Genomic DNA, 25,964 nt, shown 5'->3' on the forward strand with positions numbered 1-25,964 from the left:
AGGTCAGTCTATCCCCCGCCCCCCTCCCCCCTTTGCTTTTCCGCTGAGAGTGAGACTCATTCACAACCTGCTCACAGCCTCTGCAGTTGCAAGCATAGACTGTATATAGGTCGCAAGTTGATCCCCCGCCCCCCTCCCCCTTTGCTTTTCCGCTGAGAGTGAGACTCACAACCACAGCCTCTGCAGTCGCAAGTTGACCCCCCTTCCCCTTTGCCTTTTCTTCTGACACACACAACTTGTATACGTGACTCTCAGCAGCAAGTTGACGTGATAGTAGGGGCGCCTCATCGCGCGCTAGAGCAGGAGTGTTTTCATTTGATGACAGGGACCTCATGACATGGAGAGACAGAAAATAAAGCTCTCGGGGGCACAAAACAGAAAACGGAAGAGGGAGAAAGAGAAATATTTTGCAGGGATGAAAAAAAGCTTTTCAAAGTGGTTGAAAGACAGTAGGTAAGTTATGTCAGTGTATCAAGAGGAGGCTTATAAACATTCAGGTTAGCTAAAGCTACTACTAGTAAAACAACAGGTTACTGTTGTCTGATCAGTATTTACAATATAACAGATCATGACAAGAAAAATAAAGGAACTGGTTTGTGGTTATTTTGTTGTTCAGACAGTTATCTTTTTTAACAGATAAATTATAGAACTTGGGAGTGATACACTTGAGTTTAATGTCTTCACTCGGATATAACACTACAGTGCTGTTGTGATGTATCTGATAAGTCAGATCAGATGCAGCGTCCAATCAGTAACTGATATCCAATAAGTATATCATTTACAATTAAAATTTCATATTTTTATATGTGGTTTGACTGCTTGCTGTATTTTTGAAACCTCCTTAACACAAAGTTCATGTCATTCAGGTGTGAGGATGGAGAGAAAGAATCAGGACACACATCTGAGCTCGCGATGCTCACTAGGGGCACTATCGTAAATCTCATGACTGTCTTAAAACTGTCATAATGTGATGTGAAAGGGGCATTTCACTCAAATCATACAAATAATACAAACACAAATAATACTAATACAATAACATAAAGTGACTGAAATTACAGCTGAGTTACATAACCATTAAAAAAAATTCAGGCGGGGGTGCCGGGTGGGGGGCGCCTGCAATGTATCTGCATACCCCTCAGAAAGTAGGTAGTTGCGCCCCTGACTATCAGAATGCCTCCTGTTTTCCCCAAAAGGAGCAGACTCACTGCTTACCACTATCTCAAAGGGAGACAGTGTCTAAACCTATCATTTGGTGAGGCCTTGCTATGACCGCAAAGCCTAGTTTGACCCAGTGCATATTAATGAAGGAAAATTCCCTAACAATTAGTATTATTATAGAACCCTAGAGTTATTGGGGGATACATGACTTTTTGGCTTTAAAAAAAAATGTATGTTGCAAATCAAGGTCAGTGAAGTTACCATATATGGTTCCTCGCTGATCTATAGGGTAAAACATTCACCATGGTTCTACAACCTTACAGAGAGGCATGGGGAGGCTAAGCTGTTTTATACTCTCAGTCACCTGGGTGCACACGAACGAGCCTAATGTTTACTCCCACAATGAGCCATAAATGGGTGAACCAGCTGTTTTCTTATATGCATGATCTGCTCATACCGATCTGAACAGCTGTCCAAAGAGGAAATAGAGACTGCAGCAGACCAGCTGTTATTACGCGCGACTTTTACGCACGCTGTCCTGCTCTTTATACCTGCAGTACTTCATCACATGGATATGCAAACCATCGCTACCCTAATAAAGGTCTAAAATCGCTCCTGTTTCCACGACACAAATAAGTCACAGCTCCTTCTGTCAGCTTGTCCTGCGTCTTCATGTATGCTGACTACCACATAACACAAGTCAATCATGTAGATACGACGCACAGACTGAGTGACCCAACAATTTAACAAAATGTAAAATGTTTCGATGGTGATTGGAAGAATAGCATGCACGCCAATATCTTTATTAGTAATGAATAACCTTCACGCATGAATCATACATCCATAACGGACAGATTTCACACATTAATGACACAGAATGACTATATTGTATCATGACATATCGAATTTTTGCCGTTTACGTATGTGCCTCATTTTTTAAATTCTTACTGCTATTATTAAGTTTCGCTTTTTTATTTGTTTGTTTGTATGTCTTTATTGGCGGCGCGGCGGCGCGCAGTTGGAACGTGCGGCGCGCGGTTGTGCAGCGGCTCTGATCTCTCCTGTTTTGTGTTTTTTTTGTATGTTATTCTATTTAATTCTTTTGATCTTATTAATCTTATCAAGTGCAATACCTATACTGTGTCATCTGTTTTACTGCGTGAGTGTCATGTTTTTATCTGGTTGTCTTGTTTTTTTTTATTGTTTTAAAAGTACAAATGGAGCACCTGTAATCTCATTATATGTTTAACATAACGACAATAAAAAGGTTTTTTCTATTCTATTATTTCTATCTAACTCGTCATTTATATTCATTTTGATTCTTGATTCATGCACGTTGAACCTTTCCCCGCATGTGTGCTTGCATAACTTTCCTGTTATTATGTTTTCTAAAAGTAAAAAAAAACCCCAGATTAGATAAATGGATACACACACACACACACACACACACAGGATGTGGTGGGTTATCATCGGCTCAAAGTCGCACAGATGATAGCAAGTCATGATAAACGTCAGTACAACAGTACGCATAGGTTACTATACTATATAATAAAAACTCATTCAAATTGTTTCCATAATGGATTAACAGTGGCTGTTATCCTCTCCCTGGGAGTGACTGAAGGCGGTCGTCCCCCCCCCTATGTAGATTGACGCCCGGACCGTTTCGACACTCTGTACAGACCGACTCCTGCATGTTCTGTAGTAGTTTCACCTGACTTCACAACTGCATTTGACTCATCTACGGATTAACCAAAGATCCATTTCTCTTGTCCTACAGTAACATCATTTTGGAGGTAAGTCTGATCTATTTTACGTTAATTATTCTGTAAAGAAACATAACCTGTAACCACTGATAATAATAATAATAATAATAATAATAATAATAATAATAATAATAATAATAATAAAAGAAACAAAAGAAAAACCGCCTCTATATATTGTACATGTAAAGATCAATATAAACGCTCAGTCATTTCATTTTAAACGAACGCGTTCTTCTGCGTCCAATTTTAGTTAATTTAGTTAATGAAGTTCATACAATTATTTTTTGCTTTCCGGTGTGAAGCTATAGCTTACACACTTATCTATGTTGCATTTCTCGTTAAATTGAATTTTCTTTGAGTTATGGACCTGGTGCAGCCTTTTTTATAGCTGCATGTTTATAACGCAAAGATGCCAAACATTGTCTGGTTCCATCTTACTGTTTTTTCTGTTGGTAGATGGAATATCCTTTATGTTTGGACTGTTGGTATTTGACAGATAGTCTGATGATGAAAACACCCGCAAGGCAAGGCAGTTTTATTTATAAAGCGCATTTCATACACAATGGCAACTCAATGTGCTTTACATAAAACTTTACATAAAACAGAAAAACATGTAGCCTAATTTGAGAAACATTAAAACAAACAATTACCCCCCCCCCCCATATTAAAAACAAAGTACAGAAAAATAGAAAGAGAGAAATAAAATGCTAGAATAGAGCATTAAATATAAGATTGCAGCAAAAAATAATAATTAGCTTTAAAACCATTAAAAGGAGAGAGTGCAAATGAAAGATTAAAATGTAAAGTGCTTTGAATGAGCTCAACCATAAGCACAGGGGAAGAGTGCCGATATTATTTATTTATTTGTATTTTTTTTATATACGAATATATTGTGCCTTTATATCAGTTGCGGATTCATTTCCGATGTGCGGGGCGTCGGTGCGTGCGTGTGTGTGAGACCGAGGTGAAGTTGGTTTGATATTGGATATTCGGATATTCGACAGATATTCAAAATAAGGAACTGTGTCTTTTTTTTCAATACCTCCTAAGCCATGTGACCTAGTGACTCCAAAGCAATGCAGAATAGTTTATATGATTTTTAAAAGAGAACTTGGTTTTGTTAATTATATTTTTGCTTCAGACCTTCCTGTAATAAAAGAACAAAACCTTACACTCAAGATGAAAATAGAGTGTGCATACAATGGGTGTAAAAAAAAAGGTGTGTGTGATTGGTACTACATAGGAGAACTATTCTGCATTGGTTTGGACTCACTAGGTCACACATGGCTCACATGGCTTAGGAGGTATTGAAAAAAAAGGCAGTTCCTTATTTTGAATATCTGTCGAATATCCGAATATCCAATAGCCTATCAAACCAACTTCACCTCGGTGTGTGAGAGTGTGTATTTCCAAACTGTCTGCAACAACGCCAACAGCAGGCATCCCAGGACATTCGAGCTGACAAAAACCCGATAAACTTGACATACTGGTATATTTATGTGGTGATGAAAACAGGAGGACAGCTTTATTGAAGCGGCTGGAGAGTGATGGTAAAGCAGGGATGCTTCTCACAGCTCTTCATATCTCAGAAATGGAATCCATGATATTATATATATTTATATATTAACAGCAAAATTAAATGTTGACCGCTTGTTACATTTAAAGAATCCGTCCGCACTTTGATTGATGTGATTGATGCTGTGTTTTTGTATGGCGTATAATGAGGCGTGTTTTTCTTGATGGTTATGCTTATGGACATACTGTGCAAGATATCTTTGTGTAGCTTTGTTAGTGTCGCTATATGAATGTTTGATAGTTTGCAGACATCATCAGGATGTGGTAGTTTGAGCCCGGGTCAGGGCAGGCTGTTAGATAAGTGTTGCTATGGAGCTTCGGCTGCTGTCCAGGATGAGTGTGTGGCCAGTCACCTAATGTTAGCCTACATAGTGACAATAACAGTTCTCTCCAGTTCTCTCGTGTGTGTGTGTGTGTCCAAGCGTGTGTGTGCATGCGCTTGTGTTTAGGGCAGGGGTGGGGGCACACAAAAAAAAAAGTTGCACCGGGGTCTATCACCATGATGTTATGCTGCTGGTGCTCAGTAACTGCGGGATCTCGTCATGTCTCAATCCAACATGAAGTACACTTAGGCCAAGTCCACACGTACCAAAACGATCTTTCCCCCCTCCGGTTTCCATGGCATCGTTTCAAGAATATTTGCGTACAAACGGATCCATCTCAACACGACTCAACACGCTACTTCATATTCCAGGCCTATAGGCGGCGCTGTTTCAGTTTCAGAAATTCACCAAAAACGGAGAGGAAGAGGCGGAGCATGCGCATAAAGGGATATAAGAGGTGGAAGGCTAAGCCAGAGACATTATAATAAGAGGAGACATATCACTGAAAAAATCTCCCATTGAAATGCAAGATGGCCGGTGTTTGCACATGTCCCGCCTCTTCTGGTGCCGTTGCTCCAATCATTTTGCTGGTCCTACGCGGTCACGTTTTTTGCGACACTTGGAAGTCATTTTCAACAGAGACATTTTAAAACACATGATCAGCAGTTTATACTACTTTGTGTACATATATTTTGTAATGCTTTATCCAAAATTGTGGCATGATCTGGGAAAGTTGACTGTGAGCAAACTCCTGTCTCTGCTGTGAGCGTAAGATGACGTCTTGCTGTCAGCGCCTGCCGTAAATGAAGACTGTCGTGAAGTATTGCGCATGCGCAGTCCAAGATGCCTGTAAGGAAAAAGGCTTTTAAAACGTTAATTTGATACCAAACCATCAAACCCTTTCAGCGATTATAGTTTGATTTTCATCGTGATTTCAAAACATATGTTTTTTATGTCCCTTAGACCTCGGAAAATGGAGATACAGCTCTCTCCCTATTCATTTAGATAGCCGGTTGGTCTTCCTATGGCCAAATAGCTGCCCGGAGGCGTGGCCAATTTTGCCGCCGAGTGAGACGACTTGCCTTAGAAGGACTTTGGCTAAGCTCGAGGGGTGTGGCGATGACATCATCAAACATCAAACACTCAAAGGCTGCATTTGCGAATGTTTTCACCCTGGGACCAGGTTTCAGAAAGCTTCGTTTTCAGGCAATGCGTTTACAGTATTGGTTTGGACGATCGGCCAAAACGAGATTCGTCACAGATTCTCAAATATACATAACAGCATATTACTGGAGATGTTTTAAGTCGCTGCCGTAGATGTGAACTGCGACTTGAAAATCAACAGAAAGAAAATTGGCCATTGCAAACTGTTCATTCATTGGATGAGCCCATTCCTCCCTTTCCTAGCAGGCCGCATGCTCCATTGCACATTTTAAGAACAAACAAAGAAAATAATATATTGCAGTTCTAATTTTTAAATACACAACCATGGAAGTTGTAGAATACTGAAATAGTCTGATTTAAGTTGCAACATTGGAAGTGATAAGAAAGAACTGGACCACAAGAGTGACCATGACTGAGAAATGCACAGCAAGAAAGCAGTATAAATACATTATAGATTACTACTTGTTGATTTAGAAGTCGTGTCATTTTCTCAGTATGATTAAATATTGACCTGTTAGTGACACTGACAGCTGGTCTGTGGATTGTTCATGACGTCATCGTCCGGCTTACCGGGAATTGGGCCACCCCTCTATGTTTAATAGGGTGGAGTAGTAGGAGTAGTGGGACACCTAAGCTCCAGTGCATTTATCTCTTTTTCTACAACATTAAAGTGAACATGATTGGTGTTGAATCCAAACAGGGGTGTCATGTAATAGAAATCATGTGACTTGTTGTGTGTCATAAATGGGGGTAGGAAAATAGTCAAACAGAAAGTACCTCTTGTGAAGTCCACTCAAAGGTCAGTGACATAGAATTTACACAAAATCGATGTTATTGATATAAATCTGGCATTAATAAAAAAATGTTCTTAATTGTTAAATGTTGTTTATGATGTATTTGAGCATCAAATGATGCATACGCATAAAAACGAGTGTCCCAGATTTTCAGCGCAAACTGTCCCACATTAGAAAATCCACAAATTCTGAAATCATTTGGCACAAGGAGTGTCATGTTCCCTTTGAGTACAACATCTACAAATTACCTTCTGATTAAACAAGGACACATCTTGAGGATTTCATAATGATATTAGGTGTTGATATAATGTATCTGATGCACAAGTCAGAATGGCAAAAAATGTCCCACATTACCCTACTCCATCCTAATTCAAGCTCCTATCAGCAAGGTAGGATGAGAACCAATCAAAAGCATATTGTATTGTTGTAAATTGGTATGATTTGTGTGTGTGTGTGTGTGTGTGTGTGTGTGTGTGTGTTTGTGTGTGTGGTTATGAGAAAGCAGCAGTACAGCACACATTATAATTGTCGTTGGTTATGTTGATTTTTGTGACTGATTAGCTATAGTTTCCATATCTGGCACACTTTAAGCATTTGTGTGTGTGTGTGTGTGTGTGTGTGTGTGTGTGTGTGTGTGTGTGTGTGTGTGTGTGTGTGTGTGTGTCTGCCTACGTTTCTTTTTCTTTCTTTCTTTTTTTGGATGACTCATAAACATAGTGTCCCACACCACTCAAAAAATCCCCACTACACCACTGGTTAGAATAGCACGTATAGAAAGTAGCCTACAGCTGAGGTGACATTAACAATAGGCATTCCATCCATCCACAGCAGCCACAACTCTTCAAGAAGAACCAGCTCTATTAAGTAGGGGTGTGACGAGATTAAGCTATAATTAACGGGCGCACCACAAAAAAAGACGCTCGGTTTTCTATCGCTCATTCGCACGTCATGTCTTTTTTTATAAAGTCACGTGTGGATCATTAACTTTGTTACAGCTTCTACCTGCTGAAAAGATCTCAGTCAGAAGTATGAGATGAGGAGAGGAGCAGGTTAACCTCAGGTCTCTACACTGAGAGCCTGAGATAGGAGGAGCGGAGGAATCTAGCGCAGCTATGGAAGCCTAATGATGCCAAAAGTAAAATGAGTCACACTACCAAATTATAACACAATTTATATTTTGTTCTACTTGTGTATTTATGTGATACAGGATTTGTATCACATAAATATGTATGATTTGTAATTTACTTTTATTTCTGTGTTTTATTAGCAATATGATATAATTTGATAATTAGATTCTTTATTTAATTTATATTTATATATTATAATTGTTTCTACTCTTTATAATTTACTTTTTAGTATTTGTGATTGTATCAAACTTTTGTATTTATGGTTGTTATTTCCATAAATACCAAAATGATCCATCTATAAAATATCTATATGAGGAAACCTTTTACAATGCTGCATACTGCATATGATCATTATATATTTAGAAAGTAGAACTAAACAAATTCATTACAAGATGATTAGTTAAAACATTTCAATTCAATTTCCATTTTGTGAATTTCAAATAAAAGAAGGTCATTTATTTCCTCACTGAAGTTTTCTTAAAAATATAGTTAAAATCATCAATCATGTCTCGTCTCGTGAGCTCAGCTGAGTGTATCGTCAAACCCCTACTATTAAGTGTGGTGTAATAAGACCTGATTGAAATGAGTCATACAGGCTTTGTGTTTGTAGAAAGGTTAAGAGGCTTCACCAATAAATGTCAACTGGCTATCAAAACTTTTTTTACAAAAGATTTGATCCTGGCTACAATAGTGAAGCCAAATGAATTAACACAATATAAAAACAAGGATGAGGGTAGAATGTCCAGGGAGATTAGACCTCTAGTTTGGTGTCTTTTTACATTTCCGCCTAAAATTGTGGAATGACTCATTAATCCAAGTAGGCCATTATATCCAACACAGAGGAGCATCGTTCATTCAATAACTGGACCAAGTTATTTTATAACTCATGAAATGACTCATGACATTAAATGCCAAAGTGAAGAAAAAGCAAACAAGAGCCAAACTTTAAAAAAAAAAACCCATCTACCTACTCACCTTAGGTGAGGGGCGTCAGCAGATTCATCACACACTCACAAATATACTGTACACAGCATATTACTGGAGATTTTTAAGTCGGGTTAGGGTTTTATTCACTGCAGTAGATGTGAACTGGGACTTGAAAATCGCCAGAAATATGTTGTCTACATTTGTGAATTGGACTTGACCCGATTTTTGCAAGCTGTTCATTCATTGGATGAGCCCTTTTCTCCCTAACCCTAACCCATTTTTAAGGACAAACAAAGAAAATAATATATTGCAGTTCTAATTTTTAAATATACAACCATGGAATTTGTAGAATATTGAAATAGGAGATGATTTAAGTTGCAAAATTGGAAGAAAGAACTGTACCACAAGAGTGACCATGACTGAGAAATACACAACAAGAAAGTGGTGTGAATACATCATGGATTATTTTGACCTCATTTATAAATTGTGGTCTTTTTTTTACCTAGGCGTGCTGATAGACTCAGATCTGACCTTCAGCAGTCATATCAAATCAATCACCAAAACAGCCTTCTACTGTATTTGAACAACCCTGGCTACGGCCTTGTGTGTGTGTGTGTGTGTGTGTGTGTGTGTGTGTGTATGCGTGTGTGTGTGTGTGTGTGTGTGTGTGTGTGTGTCTGCCTACGTTTCTTTTTCTTTCTTTCTTTTTTTGGATGACTCATAAACATAGTGTCCCACACCACTCAAAAAATCCCCACTACACCACTGGTTAGAATAGCACGTATAGAAAGTAGCCTACAGCTGAGGTGACATTAACAATGATGATTTGCATGTGTTTGCATTTGAAGTAAGATTCTGGGTCAAACAGAAGCCTGTGTTGGTGATGTTGTATGTCCCAGTGTTTGGGGAGCTATTCAGAAACTACAAGCATGCTTTTAACCGGAATTAATGCAGCAACTGCAATACTACACTCACCGGTCAAAAGTTTTCGAACACCCTAATATTTCCAGTTTTTTATTGAAATTCAAGCAGTTCAAGTCCAATGAATAGCTTGAAATGGTACAAAGGTAAGGTAAATGTAGGTCTTTCCTACAGAGAAACTGTGAAGAAAGTCAGATGTCAGTGAGTACAGTTTCCTTCACCATCCTCTGACAGGAAGAGGTCTGGCAGACCCAAAGCCACAATAGAGTCAGAAGACAACTGACAAGTGAGAGTCACAGCTTGCATGATAGTTGGTTCACAGGACAACAGCTTCAAGCACAGTTTCATAGTGGTCTTAGTAAGCAAGTCTCAGTTTCAACTGTGAAGAGAAGACTTGGAATTGCAGTTTGACAGGTGGAGTTGCAGCAAGAAAGAGATTGCTAAGATGTCAGAAGAATAAGAAGACGCTTGCCTGGGCCATGAAACACCACCAATGGACTACTGAAGACTGGAAGAAGGTGTTATGCACTGATGAATCAATATTTAAAATATTCTGTTCATCACGCAGGAGTTTTGTACACCGTCCAGTAGGCGAAAGGATGGTTCCTCAGTGTGTGACATTAACTGTCAAATATGGAGGAGGAAGCATGATGGTCTGGGGCTGTTTTTCACAATAGCTTTTCTCAATACCAGTGTGCCTTCATTGGTCATTGGTGTGGCCTCCACATTAACACTGTAAGGTTTAAAGATAGCTAAGCAGGCTAAAATTCCCACATCAATATCAACATCACATCTCCTACAATAAAAAAGTGGACATATTTAATTTACAACACATTTCATTAAAACTTGGACCAGGTTAACATTTTCTAAAGCAAACTATGCTACAAGTTTAGTAACTCAACTTCAGCCAGTGTCAGCTTTTATACATTACTGTATATTTAGTATAAGTTAGCTTCCTCATAGCACATTCAGTATGGGGTTGTTAACTTTCAGACATTAACTGTGAGAAACTTGCTTTCAGGCTGAAATATGAGGAAGCTACAAAGCCACTTCCTGACCATCTTGACATTAAAATAAGGTTTTAGGGGGCGCCATAGAGCCAGTTTTGCCACATCCATTTCTGGGACCCATAAAATATCACATTTTTCAACAGGTCTGATGCATTTGCAAATTTTCCTGCATGTTTAGGTCGCCAAAAATGTGTTTGTTTTGGAAGAACAAAACGCAGAGCTTTACCTACCGATACAATAGAGCCTTCGCACTGTGAAGTTTTTTTAAATGTTAGTCCTATTAAAGTAATCAAAGAGTGAATGAGCTGTCTTCATGTCTTCAGCTGTGAATCTGAGGATCTATGCTGCCTCCAAATATCGTGAGGTACTTTTCTGTTCCTCTTGTTTTCTATAAAGACTGAAGAACACCAAAATCACAGGTGAGGAGCAAGGAAAAATGTTTTCATCCCAGATTCAGTCTATTTCTTTCACCATTATGACATTTATTATAAAGAATGTTAAAGAGATCATAATTTTATGTGACATTAGGAGATGAGTTTGTGCAGACTGCAGGTACACCTTTCTGGAAATTGTTATACTACTCATACTCATTGTGTACTACTGTTTAACATACTTTTGTGTGAACAAACAGTAGCACATGTCTGGATGTACTTATTAGTTATTATTATCACATTACTTGGATATGTGTAACCTAAGCCTGTAAGCCTGACCTGATTTTAAAAATACATTATGTCAAGCAAAGTAATTGAATCGTCGCTGATGTTACAACAGAGCTGCTTTGGTCGCTGTCCATCATTCATACTGTAATATTTCCTTGGAAATAAGATAGGATGCAAATCCCAGACAGTGGTATTATAGTCCTAAGCTCTGTTTGTGAAACATTCACCTCAACCACATCTTCAAAAAGACTGCATTTCCAAAGAATATAATCAGGCAGTGATTATGTCTTCATTTTAGGATAACGCATTTAACGTGTCAACAGTGAAATATGTGAAGCCACCAGACAGTTTTTTGCAGGATGAGTTTGGTAATGTGAAAGAATATGCCAGCGTGTGTAAGGCACAGGGGAATGGTGTTTGTGTAGCTTTTTATTTACATTAGGAGCATAAAGTGCAGAGACGGCATAAAAGAGCATCACAGGTGTAGAGACAGAAAAATACAATCAAACATTAAAAAAACCCAATAGCATTAAAGATAATTACAAATGATGTCATCTGTAACATGTAGTGCTTTTACACTACATGTTATGTACACATACATTAACACGTGGACTGGAGGAGACGGGGATCAGACCACAAATCTTAAATGAACCACAAATGAAAACAGCCCTGAATGGATAGACTGACATACTGATGATAGACATGGCATTTGCGTGACTCTCACTCTGGTTACTCAGGTTTTATGAAGTTTGGCACAATCAGTATTAGGAGGTAAAGGTCAAATGGAGGACAAGCTACCAGTTCTTCTTGTTGTTTTAGATGTGCTCACATAATTGAACTGTCAGTCAGGTAGTGTATTGTATAGCTTCAGCCTATACTTTTTGGACTTCCTGCTACAGTATATTGTAATGTTTGTTGGGAGGCATAACTATTTTTCTTTTCTGTTATCCCAAACTATTTATTCATAAAAATACATTCCAATTTAGTTTAATAGGGTTCTCTAGAAATAAAAAGTCTAGAAATATAAAATGAAGTATGTATTTTATCTACAGTATGTATCTATCTAAATGATAACTCTTAAACAGGCAGGAGTGAAAAATGAGATGTGAAAATGAGTCTTTTTATTTACTTTGATGTTACTAGTTATCTCATTTGCACCTAGTGAACATTTACACAAATCATTTTTAAAATATTTTGTATATTTTGGATGTTATGAGTTATATCTCCACCAGGATATGTTGCCCCTATTAAGGTATAAAAAATGTATATGTATGTAACTCCTGGTGCACGTTGCTAATTTAATTGTCGGTCGGGTAGTGTATTGTAAAAAGAGCAGGTGCACTACCAGTAACCTATATTTGACTTCCTGATAATATAAGATAAATCTTTAACAAGGTTAGGGTTAGTGCGATATAGATAAGTCAGTAAATAAGTTTATGTTTGCATTTAGTATGGTTATTGCCCTGCTAAAAAAAACGTCTCTCAGTCTGTTTGTGCATGATTTCAAAGCCTCCTGTCAGATGGCAGCAGCTTAAAGACATGGTGTCCTGGGTGTGTGCTGCTTGCCCTCTTAAGACAGCGAGTGTTGTAGAGGTCCTCCAGGGAGGGGAGAGGGTGGCTGATGATTTTTTGGGAAGTTTTGATGACCCTTTGAAGTGTCTTCTTGTGTGCCATGGTGCAGCTGGTGAACCACAAAGAGATGCAGACTCTCAATGGAACAGCAGTAGAAAACTGTCAGCAGCTCCCTCTTTAAGTTGCTACTGCTACAGTATATTGTAATATTTGTTGGGAGGCATTACTATTTTTCCTAAAAAACACATTTCAATTTAGTTTAATAAACTGAAGTTCTCTAGAAATATAAAGTCAAGTATGTATTGTATCTATGTATCTATTTAAATGTTAACTTTTAAACAGGTAGGAGTGAAAAAAGTGAAAAAATGAGATGTGAAAATGAGTCTTTTTATTTACTTTGATGTTACTAGTTATCTCATTTGCACCTAGTGAACATTTCCACAAATCATTTTACAAAGATTTTGTATGGAAAGTGAAAATGATTCAATATTCATCATTCTTTTGTGGTTACACCATTTGACATTATCAGAAGCATTCAGTCTTACTTTTGGTTAAAAAAAAAAAGTGGTGCAAATTTCAAATGAAAGCAAAATCATCATTCATCAACATATTTGGAAAGTTTCAAAAGTGTTATGTTATATGAGTGAAATGTTCAGAGAGAAAGTATCACCAATCAGATCTTGCAGGACAACATCCACTAGAAGAACCTACACCAATATTAAACCTTTCGTGGTTGTGAGTAGACACTGGTGGCACTTTGTTAAGGCTAAGGAAAGATCATGGAAAAAGTCTGTAGTAACATGAAACACATGTTTTTTAAAATGTAAGCTACACCATTAACTTTTAGTAACTTGAGCCAGCATGCTTCGGTTGCCTGAGCCTAACCACACACAGCAACATCATTGCAAAAACAGGTTAATTGTATCTGTGTTGTAATTTCTAGGAGGAGGCGGGGTTGTTGATAGATAATAAGGCAAGTCTAAATATGTTTTAAGCCAGGATTTAAAAGTTAAAACAGTGTCAGCAGCACTTATCTACCACACCCTTTGTGTGTGGCTCAAAAAGATTGTTGTGCAAAGAAAATAACCAGGTAGCAATTATGTTTTTTTTCCACAACTGCAACACTTAAGTAGTATTAAGTGTGATTATAGGAGACAGGGTTGAAAAGAGAGGACAAACTCATATGCTGGTGACTATGTTGCTGTCTCAGTGTCCATAAAACACCTAAGGCTAGTGTCTGATCAAACATGGGGAGGAGTCTATAACTGGCTGATCAGGTGCAGTTTATTATCCTCAATAGCCTTTTTTTTCCAGTTACAGAAGATTGTAAACTTTTAACCGTTACATACTGTTCAAATCAAATTTGACCCATTTTGAAACCCACATAAATTACATTCTTTAAGACTTGTACAACCTGATAGTGTAATTATTTCCCAACAATGTAAAAAAACCCTCATAAATCAATAAAAAATGTAATGTTATTACAATATGGGGAATTATTAAATGATTAGGTTCTGTAAAAATAAGGTTAACCCAATAATGTAATAACCTCCTGTTAATGTAATAATTCATTACATCATTGGTACAGAGATTGTTACATTATTGGGACTTTATTATTTATACATTACCAGGAAGTTATTACGGTATCAGCATTTTTTATTCAGTTATGAGGGGTTATTATTACATTATGAGGGGTTATTATTACATTATGAGGGGTTATTATTACATTATGAGGGGTTATTATTACATTATGAGGGGTTATTATTACATTATTGGGGGTTATTACATTATCAGGTTCTACAAGCCTGAAATTTTATGTGTGTGTGTGTGTGTGTGTGTGTGTGTGTGTGTGTGTATAATTGTGAATTTTCAATATAATAGCATCAAAATCTAAAGGAAACATAAACACAAAATATATTTGTGAAAGATAAATTACAAATGATGTCATCTGTAACATGTAGTGCTTTTACACTACATGTTATGTATACATACATTAACACGTGGACTGGAGGAGACGGGGATCAGACCACACATCTTAAATGAACCACAAATGAAAACAGCCCTGAATGGATAGACTGACATACTGATGATAGACATGGCATTTGCGTGACTCTCACTCTGGTTACCCAGGTTTTATGATGTTTGGCACAATCAGTATTAGGAGGTAAAGGTCAAATGGAGGAGAAGCTACCGGTTCATCTTGTTGTTTTAGATGTGCTCACATAATTGAACTGTCAGTCAGGTAGTGTATTGTATAGCTTCAGCCTATACTTTTTGGGACTTCCTGCTACAGTATATTGTAATGTTTGTTGGGAGGCATTACTATTTTTCTTTTCTGTTATCCCAAACTATTTATTCATAAAAATACATTTCAATTTAGTTTAATAGGGTTCTCTAGAAATAAAAAGTCTAGAAATATAAAATGAAGTATGTATTTTATCTACAGTATGTATCTATCTAAATGTTAACTCTTAAACAGGCAGGAGTGAAAAATGAGATGTGAAAATGAGTCTTTTTATTTACTTTGATGTTACTAGTTATCTCATTTGCACCTAGTGAACATTTACACAAATCATTTTTAAAATATTTTGTATAGTTTGGATTTTATGAGTTGTATCTCCACCAGGATATGTTGCCCCTATTAAAGTATAAAAAATGTATATGTATGTAACTCCTGGTGCACGTTGCCTGTTTGTATAAGTCATTAAATGTATTGGATTTTTATTGATCTATTTAGTTAATTATCTTGATTTTTACCTGCAAAAGCACCTCTGAGAGGATGGTTCTGCACTAACCTTCATAATTTGATTTCTATTTAAGTTCAGTTTTCTAATTCTCTGGTGTCCAATGTTTAGGTGAAATGACATCTCAGAGTACGAAGGTGGTGCTATCACTGGATGCTGCAGCGGTCAGCTCACTCAAAGAGGGCATCAATTTCAAGAAAAGCCCAGGTGACAATAAATGTTACATCATATACAAGAGCAACGATGACTTCAGGGCATGCAAAAACCAATGCAGACATCAGGGAGGGTTATTCATCAAAGACATTGAAGACTTGGATGGCAGGTGAGATATGTCAAGAACAGACTGCAGGTATTCATTTATATTTCATGTACTGTATATTAGAAAATAATACAACTGACCGATCTTTTGTTCCCCCAGTGTTGTTAAATGTACTAAACACAACTGGAAGCTAAATGTGTCAACCATGAAATATGTCAACCCGCCAGACAGCTTCTTGCAGGACGAGCTCGGTAAGTGTTTTGCATATTTCATATTCTCCCCTAGTCATTGGTATTGTATGAAACGAGACCAATATCGGGTTATTTGTTCCATCAGTTTGATCACATTTAATAACATTATACTCACCAAAGTAACTGCTGAAATATTAGAACATCCGTAAAAATAGGTCCAACACAGGTCAGCGGTTAGACCTTTTGGATGTTAGACTCACTACTGTGGTGATCATACATAGGCACTGCCAGGCTTTGGATTTCTCCACATGTCGAGGCATCATTTTTAACCTTTCCAAAAAACAAAAATAAAAAAGGTTTGGATACCAGAAGTTATCTTGTGGGTTAGGGTAAACATTTTAATTTGTATACACAACAGAAATGTATTAGAGCTTTTTTTCTGTTGCAGCAAATAAAGAGAAAAAGAGGAAAATGCTTTTTAAAAATGGCAAAATTGTGATTGTGACACCACCCTCATCTAACTGAGCCCACTTAAAAATAGAAGGGGAAATAGAGCCAAGGAATGCAGAAATTGCCAATATGTGAAATAAAATTGTATTAAAGAACCACTCTCATAGTAGGAAGTTGCCATAATTGTGTAAATTATGTATTGATTCAAAAGGAAATCCTTCTCATAAGCTATCATTTTTAAAGGTGGTCAGAAAGTTGGAATAAAAGCCTATACCTGTTTTTGATTGAGAAGTGTGTCTTAAAGGAGTTTTAGTTTATTAAAAGCTGTTATATATGATTTAAGGACTAAAGGAGTGTTCATTATTGATTGATTAATTCTGTAAAAGAAAAAGTAGAACCGTGACTCAAAAACATTCAGAACAATGTACCTGACTTCTGTAAACCCACACAGAGGTGGAGATGTTGGATGATGGGGGGCTTCAGTTGGTCGAGTTGAGCCCCATCGACCCCTGGCTGTCTGACCCTCGGGAACCTATGGAGTTGCAGGAAGGCGAAGTGAAAGTATGTAACCTCCCATACACATTAGTTCACCTAGTTTACACCTTGAAACATACATACACCATAAGACTGTGCATGTGGTCTGGACATCAATTGTAATTGTGCACTGTGTATTGCTATTATCATTTGGGAAGTCCTGCTAGATCTGACAACTGTAAAATTGTGAACTTCCCTCCCAGGTGACGTACATAACCCACGCCTGCATGGAACTGCAGCTCGGAGAGAAGCGGTTCATGTTCGACCCGTGGCTGAAGGGTCCCGCTTTTGCCAGAGGCTGGTGGCTTCTCCATGAGCCTCCTGCAGACGCCATGGACAGACTCTGTTCAGCAGATCTAATCTACATCAGCCATATGCACTCAGACCACCTCAGGTAAACTCTGTCAATGGGAGGTTGTGGTTAAATTGTGCTAAAACATCCTTGACTGCACATTGGCGACTGAAGGCTTATCAGTTTCGTCTGCTTCGAAGGAAGTGCTGACTAGATCATCATTCAAAAAAGAGATAAGGTTAACTGACAAAAATGTTGACAGTGCTTTTGAATAGAATGCATTATGTCCTGCTCTAACTTGTCCTGTATCCATTCCAGTTATCCCACACTCAAAGTCTTGTCAGAGAGGAGACCAGATATCCCCATTTATGTTGGTGACACATCCAGACCAGTCTTTTGGTGAGTCCAATCATGGAGCTCAATTTGGGCCATTATATTTATTATTTTAAAACTGAAAAATTTTACATGTTTGAAGTTGATCTTTATTCACATCTCCCTTCTCTCTGTCCTAATGTAACAGGTATTTGGAGCAAAGCCAAGTCAAGCTGAGCAATATCAACGTCGTTCCTTTCGGTGTCTGGCAAAATGTAAGCCACTGTTGCTTATATCAGGTCCAAGGGCAGCAAAAACATTACAAAAGAAAAAGAAAAAGGGAAATAACAATGCATAAGATGTATGACAAAAAAACAACAGTAAAACATTAAAAACAATACTTATAAAACCAACAGGGGAACATTTTATATAACCAAAAGCCTGAATTTAAACGTTGAAAAGGTTGGGTTAAACCAAAGTAAAAACCAGAGTAAAAAGACAGGTCTTTAGTTTATTTCTAAAAAATAGAAAAAGAGTTTGCTGCTTGTGGAAAGTAAGATATATTTTGGGAGATATAATGAATGTTTAAAATAAGAAATCAGATCTGAGACTTCTGGTTGGGAGATAAAATGAAAGGCAATCACTGATATAGGAAGGTGCAAGATTATGTAGACCTTTATAGACGAGCAGAAGGACGTTGCGGTGACGTGAGCTGTGGCAGAATGTCATCAATTTTTGAATGTGAATGAACTCTGAATAAGAAGAGTGACAGTAAGTGTGGGCAAAGTCTAAAACCACTTCCTGATATGTACATGATCATGTGCCTTATTCCGATAGACAGGCAATCAAACTTTGAATTGAAGCAGTCTTTCTCAGTCTGTTTGCACATATTGTTGTTATTAAGTTTGCCAAGTTACTCAGAGAAAACCGGTTCCTCAAGTTAGGTATACATATAAATCACTAACTGGATTTTGTTCACACCTCCTTATTGATTCTAATTAGTTAGTGATACAAGAAGCTGCCTTTTGACTAGCCTTTGGGGTGTGTGTGTGTGTGTGTGTGTGTGTGTGTGTGTGTGTGTGTGTGTGTTGAAGCCTTACAGAGCATTGAGAAGTACTCAAATATTCAGCAGTGAAAATGGACTTATTTAGACTTCTACAGGCTTTGTTTCTAGTTTCAGTTTTAGTCGGGCTTTGGATGAAAATATTTAAAAAATATATCACTCCATGTAATGATCTCTCCTTTTATCCAGCGACAAAGTGCTGTGCTTTCCCTGTCCTTAGTCTTTTTCATGCACATGAATACTTGTGAAAATACATCTCAAGGAGAAATCCGGTTTCTCTTATCCCCTACCCAAATTACAGAAACCAGGTTTCTTGTTTACATAGTTGTTAAGAAATCAGGTTACTAGAAAATGATGACTGTTTTACCTGCTGTCCATCTCATCTCTTGTTACTCATCCAAATATTAATATATCATACAGGTAAAAAGAGCATTTAAAGAGCTGGGGTTACCTGGCAATACAGATATATATAGTCTAGTGTCATCTTCGTAACATGACATTTGACATTATCCTGTCTAATAATGTTGGCCAGAGGGAGAGCTTACTGTTTAAAGAAAATAGAATTGGACCCAAAATGCTTCCTTAAGGAACACTGTAATTAATATGTGATACAAAATCACCCAACCTAACAAAATTTGACTTGTATATAAGTATGTATGTAAGTTGTAGGTAAGAACAAAAGCTTTTGGGAACTACACCAGAGAGACCTGCTCATTTCTCAAGTCTATTCATTTAAATGCCATAAACAAGTACACTGCTTGAATCTGACAAAATAAGTGTACACTATTGTAATTATGTCATCAGCCACACACTGTCTCTTGGTCTCCAACAGATTGATGAATACCTGAGATTCATGATCCTGATGGATGGTGTACATCCTGAAATGGACACTTGCATTATTGTGGAGTATAAAGGTGCATGCTTTTTAATGATCGTTCTATTTTACGTATCATCACTACACTTAGCCCTACTGAGTAAAAAATAACTATGATTGATTCTGATTTCAGGTCACATGATCCTGAACACTGTGGACTGCACCAGGCCAAATGGTGGCAGATTACCACAGAATGTGGACTTGATGATGAGTGACTTTGCCGGAGGGGCATCTGGATTCCCCATGACCTTCTATGGAGGGAAATACATAGGTGAGGCTCACATCAGTAGTTAACATGTTTATCTCATTGTATGATTACTTTTGAATAATTAAGATACATCATGCTTTTACAAAACTGTTATTTTAGGGTGTAAAGGATCCTTGAGAGTCATATTTTTTTCTCAGTGTAGCTTTCACCAGTGTCATGCTTAAATAATGCCTTTTTACATGTATTAGTTTGTCCGCTTATTGTACTTTAATTGATTACTGTACTTCTACCTCTACTCTACTCTAAATGAAAGTCCTCCTTTGAGTGTACTTAAATGTACTGAAAATCATCCTGTAAAATGTGTTCAGTGGTCAGGAATATTTGTGTATTACACTGCTGACATGAGGATAATTGTGTTAACCTTTATCCAGATACCTGGAAGGCAGAGTTTATCAAGAATGAAAGAAAGAAGCTGCTGAACTACAAAGCACTGCTGGTGAAATCCCTGCAGCCAAGGATCTACTGCCCGTTCGCTGGCTACTTTGTAGAGGCTCATCCATCAGACAGGTAGAGTTTGTGAAGAGGGAGTTGGTCTTGATTTGTGACATATTTCTGATTTCACAGTTGACACAGCTGGTGTGATTAGATCTAATTTGTTGTTCATCTAGTTAAATTAGTATAGCCAATGAGTAACTGTAACTGCTAAACATTAATTACATATGCAAATCTGGCTTAGTGGTATTCTTGGGTCCTGATTTGTCTGTGTTTGTGTATTTCTGTATAAAGATACATCAAGGACACAAACACTAAAAACAGTGCAGAGGACCTCAATGCACTCATTAATAAGACTGCACCAGAAATCAAGACATGGACGCCCAAGCCAGGCGCTGTACTGGACCTCGGCCTCGCTCTGAGAGACCCTGCCAACAGGTAGATAACATGTCAAACTGTGTGTGTTTGTGTGTGTTCTTGAGGGACCCATATTTTTAACATTGCAAACTTTGGCTTTTTACTCACAAAGCTCTTATTGCACTTACAGCAACGTAATGAATTTACTTGTTGTATCAACTCTCCACTGCTTTACATTGCTAGCTAACCTCTGTGTATACTGCAGGAGGGATGTTCACATCACGCCATATATTTAACACATTAAAATTATTACACCCCCTAAAATCAAGAGGGCTTCATGACCCCCAGTGGATGTTTGGCACCCCCCTGAGGGGGTTGTGCCCGCCCGGTTGGGAATCACTGGGCTACATCATCGTCATTGCATTCCTGGATCTTAGCAACTGACTTTTGCTAGACTCCTCCCCTGAACGATGACTAAGCTAATTGTAAGTCAGTACCAATGACTAGGAACAGCAAACCTGTCAAGCTATGAGTTTTTTCCACATTTTCCACGTTGACGCAATGTGCATGAGGTTCTACTATTTCACGATACAGATTGCAGAGTGGTCTTTTTAGTCTTTTAGCCTTTCCAAAACTAAACCACAATGGCAAAATTGTGAGGAAACAGATTAAACAGTGTTTTCCTTCTCAATCATGACCTGAAAAAATGAGTATGTTCAGCTTACTATCTTACTACCTACAGTGCAGTAGTAATGTCAAGATAGTGGTATTTACAAGTCCAAAGTGCACATCATTGAGCCTTTTACAATTTTTCTCATTTTAAATGACAGTTAGCTGGGGACAGCATTTTAAACCATATCAAAGAGTTAGATCTCTGATCAGCTAATTAGATACAGTAAAAAAACTTCTAGTTCTGTCAACTGTTTTAGCAAATCTGCCAGTGTTATCACTGTAAGCTTCTTAGGTGCCTTACCAGCATGGAAAGCGAGATGCTTATCAAAAGTAAATCAAGGAGCGGGTCTCAGCAAAGGGTCAATTAACTTACAATGTTACTACAGACTTCTTTCACTGTAGATGTTTTAACTTGTAGGAAAAGCACAGGAAACTGATACCATAATGATGGATCAATTCCAGTAAGGCAGAGAACCAGCATGCACAATGACAAGTGCAGATACATCTGCTTTTTCCCTACTGTGACATGTTAAATATGTCTATTGGTACAGCTAGGTCAGATGTATGATGGCAGTAAATGGAAGGACCCGTCTCCCAAACTTCCCCATCTCACTCCATTTTTGCACACATGCATATACACCCACACCAACAACTTAAATACCCATCTCCTCTTTTACACACACAAATGCACCAAACTGACAAAATTCTCTGTTTATCTAAAGTTTTGGTATCTTCATTATGTCATTGTTTGTACTGTAGACATGTGTGTATGTGTATGTTTTGTCCCTGCCTGTTTAATCACCTGTTTGTGTTTTGCTTCACCCATAGAAAAAATGTCTGCTGTTAAAAAAAAAAGGTCTACGATCTATTATATGTTTATGTGAATATTTTCTTACTACACTACCAAACATAGTGAGGGCATTACCAGTCCCCCGACTCATGCAAAAATCTACAAGGACAGTTGGGAGTTTGACTTGTATGTGGATGAACTGAACAGTGCCATCAGCAATGAGATATTTAAACACCAAAGCTGGATCCAGTTTTATTACAACTGGGCAGGCTTTCAAAACTACAACCTTGTAGTGCGGGTAAATATCCTTAATAAGCAAGATATTCTCTATTTTTCTACATCTTTTTTTGGCTCATCTTATGCTTAAACTTTCCTTGGTTAAGTGGCACAATGACACCTTGTTCTTCTGCTTTCTTCTAATTAAGAGTGTTAGAATGGAAGCTGTAATCACCATACTGCAAGCTTGGTTCCAGTTGGAGACCTTTGTTGCACGTCATGATCCCTTCTCTCCCCTCATTTCCTGTCACTAATGTTCTTTCTGCTTGTCAAAATAGGCAAACTTACCAGGTGTGGTTTGGTTAAAATGCGACACAATTGTAAAGGGTCACTTCAACAATTCAGTGACAGAGATAAGCACATGCTTTCTGCTTTTCAACGGGCAGATAGCAGCTAATGATTTTTTATCCGCATTCCAGCATGGAAAAAAAGACACCCGACTACTGGAGCTATGTAGCGTACATCTTGTAGTAGAGTCAGAGGTCAAGGTTGGGACACATTCCAAGTCTGCCCTAATCAGTTATGGCAAACAGAGAGACCTTGGCTAAATAATGCAGGTTTAGTAACAACTCTTGAGAAAGTGAACCAATTTCTGGATTGGTATCTGTTCTTCTCACTGAAGAAACAAATATAAGAATATTTTTCAAGGAACTGAAGAGATTTCTTCCTGGGAAAAAAATCACCTCTGAAACACATGTAACGTGTAAAATAAAACTGGTTAAACTAGTGCTGTGTAAATGGTAAATGGACTGTACTTATGTCGCTGTTCTAGTCTTTTTGACCACTCAAAGCGCTTTTACACTACATGTCACATTCCCCCATTCATACACATTCATACACCGTTGGCATAGCCACCAGGAGCAACTGAGAGTTAAGCGTCTTGCTCAAGGACAACTCAAACCCCCAATCTTCCGATTGGTGGACAACATCTACTCTTGAGCCACAGCAACCCCAAAAATGTGTCTTTAATATAGTTCAATTTTAATTGAGAGCACAAATATAAAAATAAAGCAACTTAATTTAGAAAATGAACAGTGAACAATTCATTCTATTGGGACACCAAGCATTTATAAAGCGCCTGCTCAGTTTACTCATGTCATAGCAGAATGTCTGCACACAATGAAAGGATAGGTGTGGGTTGTGGTCATGCTAACTCCGCTCTGTTTCCTTATTGCCTCTTTCCTTTTCTTCTGGCTTTGAGTGCATCTCCTGGGCTTGGTTTTTAGATTTTCAAAAGCTTTAGTCTGCTCCTTTAGGGTATCAAGCTTTTTATCAATTAACTCCGGTTCTGTAAACTGACACTTTTTCCTCTCAGTTGTCAGCTTTGTTTTTAGTGGATATATTCTTAAATGAAATGTAAATGTCCCAACATGTGTACTCAAGGTCATTGAGACAGACGACAACTTTGAATCCGTCAGTAAAGGCTACGACTACTTGGTGGACTTCTTGGACTTGTCGTTCCCCACCAAAAGGCCAGACAGAGAGCACTCCTACGTAGAGGTGAGTCATTGTGGATCACCTAGCAATTGTTAGACAACAGCGGATAAAGCTATTAGACATATTTGAGATTATGAAATGATTATTATATTAAAAGACACAAGAGCAGTTCAAGTTGAATTGTTAAGGTCCAAGCATGATGTGTAGTTTCAGATGTTGGTTTCTGTCTGTTTCTACTAGAAATAAAACTAGCTAACTGTTTACAGGCAGACTCACTTACTCAAGGAAGTTGTGAAAACAGTCATGGAAAGAATCACATGCACACACCATCATGTTTTGTTATCTCCCAGAACAGAAATGCTGACGGTTTTTCATTTGCTCGTTTTAGATCAAAAACAGGATTGGAGTGATGAGATACATAGTGGTGCACGGTCGTCTCTGGGATGATTTGTACATCGGATTCCAGAATCGCATAACCCGAAACCCGGACGTCTATCACCACAAGTACTCACACTTTAACATCTCCTATGTCAAAATCATATCACATGTAATGAGATGTACACTCAGCGAGCATTTTATTAGGAACACATGTAATCAAATGCAATCCAGTACAACAACTTTGCCATATATTGTACTTTTAGGAAGCTTATACATTTTGTTGTGGCATACTGGAGCATATTGTCCACCCTCAATGTCCTAAAATTAAACTCTGTCCTGTCCGTCTCCAGGTTCTGGAACCACTTCCAGACAGAGTTACCAGTTCAAAGGCCAGACTGGGACCAGTTTCTGCAGCAGGTGCCTCCCATCCAGAATAATGACACACTGCAGAATGAGCGAGAGGAGTTGAGCTCCTGTGCAGTGGCATGAATGTGGGTATTTATTTATGAAGGTGAAGTAAGATCGTGACTAATGATCTGTTTTGTTGTTAGAAGTTTGCATGGTGGTGAAACCACTAAAAGTCAACAGAAGGAAAACATGATGAAACAAGTCTGTCCAGTCCAGACACTATAAATGATTTTCCATTCATATCTATATGGTATAAAAATCAGTTTACAGACTCTTGAGACTTGCTTGATGTAAATAATTGCATTATGTAATCTATCAGAACAAATGTCAATGTGGTATCAATGTACATTATTATTGTGTACTAATGTAGTTGAACCTTCTTTTTATCACATGGCACAAGTGCCTCATTCTGCCATTCCAGTTTTTCACAACTTTGTCAGCAATTTGTTCCTAAACACCTCATTTAATTGCTTTATGTTTTAATTAATTTTATTTTAATATGAAGTATCACACATTATCAGGGGGTAGGGGCACTCTGTCAGTAATTTTGAAAGTGTAAGGGGATAAAAGCTGCTGTTGGTATATGAAATGTTTATTTTCGTTTTACATAATATGAAAATTAACTGTAACCTAAAATAATGATGTTGTTTTTTTTCTCAGGTGACATTAACTACATAACTAATAATGTTTTGGAAGGACTAAGTTAACATTGAAATTGTGCTATGATTGTTGTGTCTTACAGTAGATCATTCTTGGGATCCCCATGGACCCCAGTCACAGTCCTTGTATGTTAAATATGTTGAAGGATAAGGGATAAAGCCAGACTATGTAACCTTTGAAATAAAATAAAAAGTAAAATGATTTCTCCAACAAATGAACAGTTGAATTCATGGCAATAAAAAACACTTCGGTTTAAACACACATTTGTCACTACAGATTTATTTGGTCTGGTATGACCAGTAGTTTAGGGTGATAATGAAGACATCTCAACTCTCCCGGAAGTTCAGGGAGTCTCCCGCATATAGATAGAGGCTCCCTGACATCTGAAAATTAGATCCAATCTCCTGGAATCTGGAACGAGCAAGCAAGGGTGCATGCTAGAGAATGACTGCATGCATGTGTGTGTGCAATCACAACCCCAACCAAAAGCCATGGATTGATTCATTGTTGATTTTCATTGTGATTCTCTCTCCTCTCAACCTCAACCGGTCGAGGTAGATGGCCACCCATTCTG

The 25,964-nt window shown here is 37.8% G+C and overlaps 1 protein-coding gene across 1 annotated transcript; it reads left to right on the forward strand.

Annotated features, from left to right (window-relative positions):
* Window positions 1–2,847: 2,847 nt before the first annotated feature.
* On the forward strand, window positions 2,848–25,624 carry cmah (cytidine monophospho-N-acetylneuraminic acid hydroxylase). Its single transcript, XM_053344232.1, has 15 exons — window positions 2,848–2,951; window positions 15,849–16,059; window positions 16,156–16,247; window positions 17,089–17,198; window positions 17,375–17,565; window positions 17,782–17,862; window positions 17,984–18,050; window positions 19,671–19,752; window positions 19,846–19,983; window positions 20,352–20,487; window positions 20,707–20,850; window positions 22,355–22,529; window positions 23,891–24,007; window positions 24,333–24,448; window positions 24,673–25,624. The coding sequence occupies exons 2-15, from the start codon at window positions 15,854–15,856 to the stop codon at window positions 24,809–24,811; spliced, it is 1,794 nt and encodes a 597-aa protein (XP_053200207.1). The 5' UTR covers window positions 2,848–2,951; window positions 15,849–15,853; the 3' UTR covers window positions 24,812–25,624.
* The last annotated feature ends 340 nt before the right edge of the window (window positions 25,625–25,964 follow it).

This window comes from Scomber japonicus, chromosome 23, assembly GCF_027409825.1.
Source record: "Scomber japonicus isolate fScoJap1 chromosome 23, fScoJap1.pri, whole genome shotgun sequence".
NCBI classification, from domain to species: Eukaryota; Metazoa; Chordata; class Actinopteri; order Scombriformes; family Scombridae; genus Scomber; species Scomber japonicus.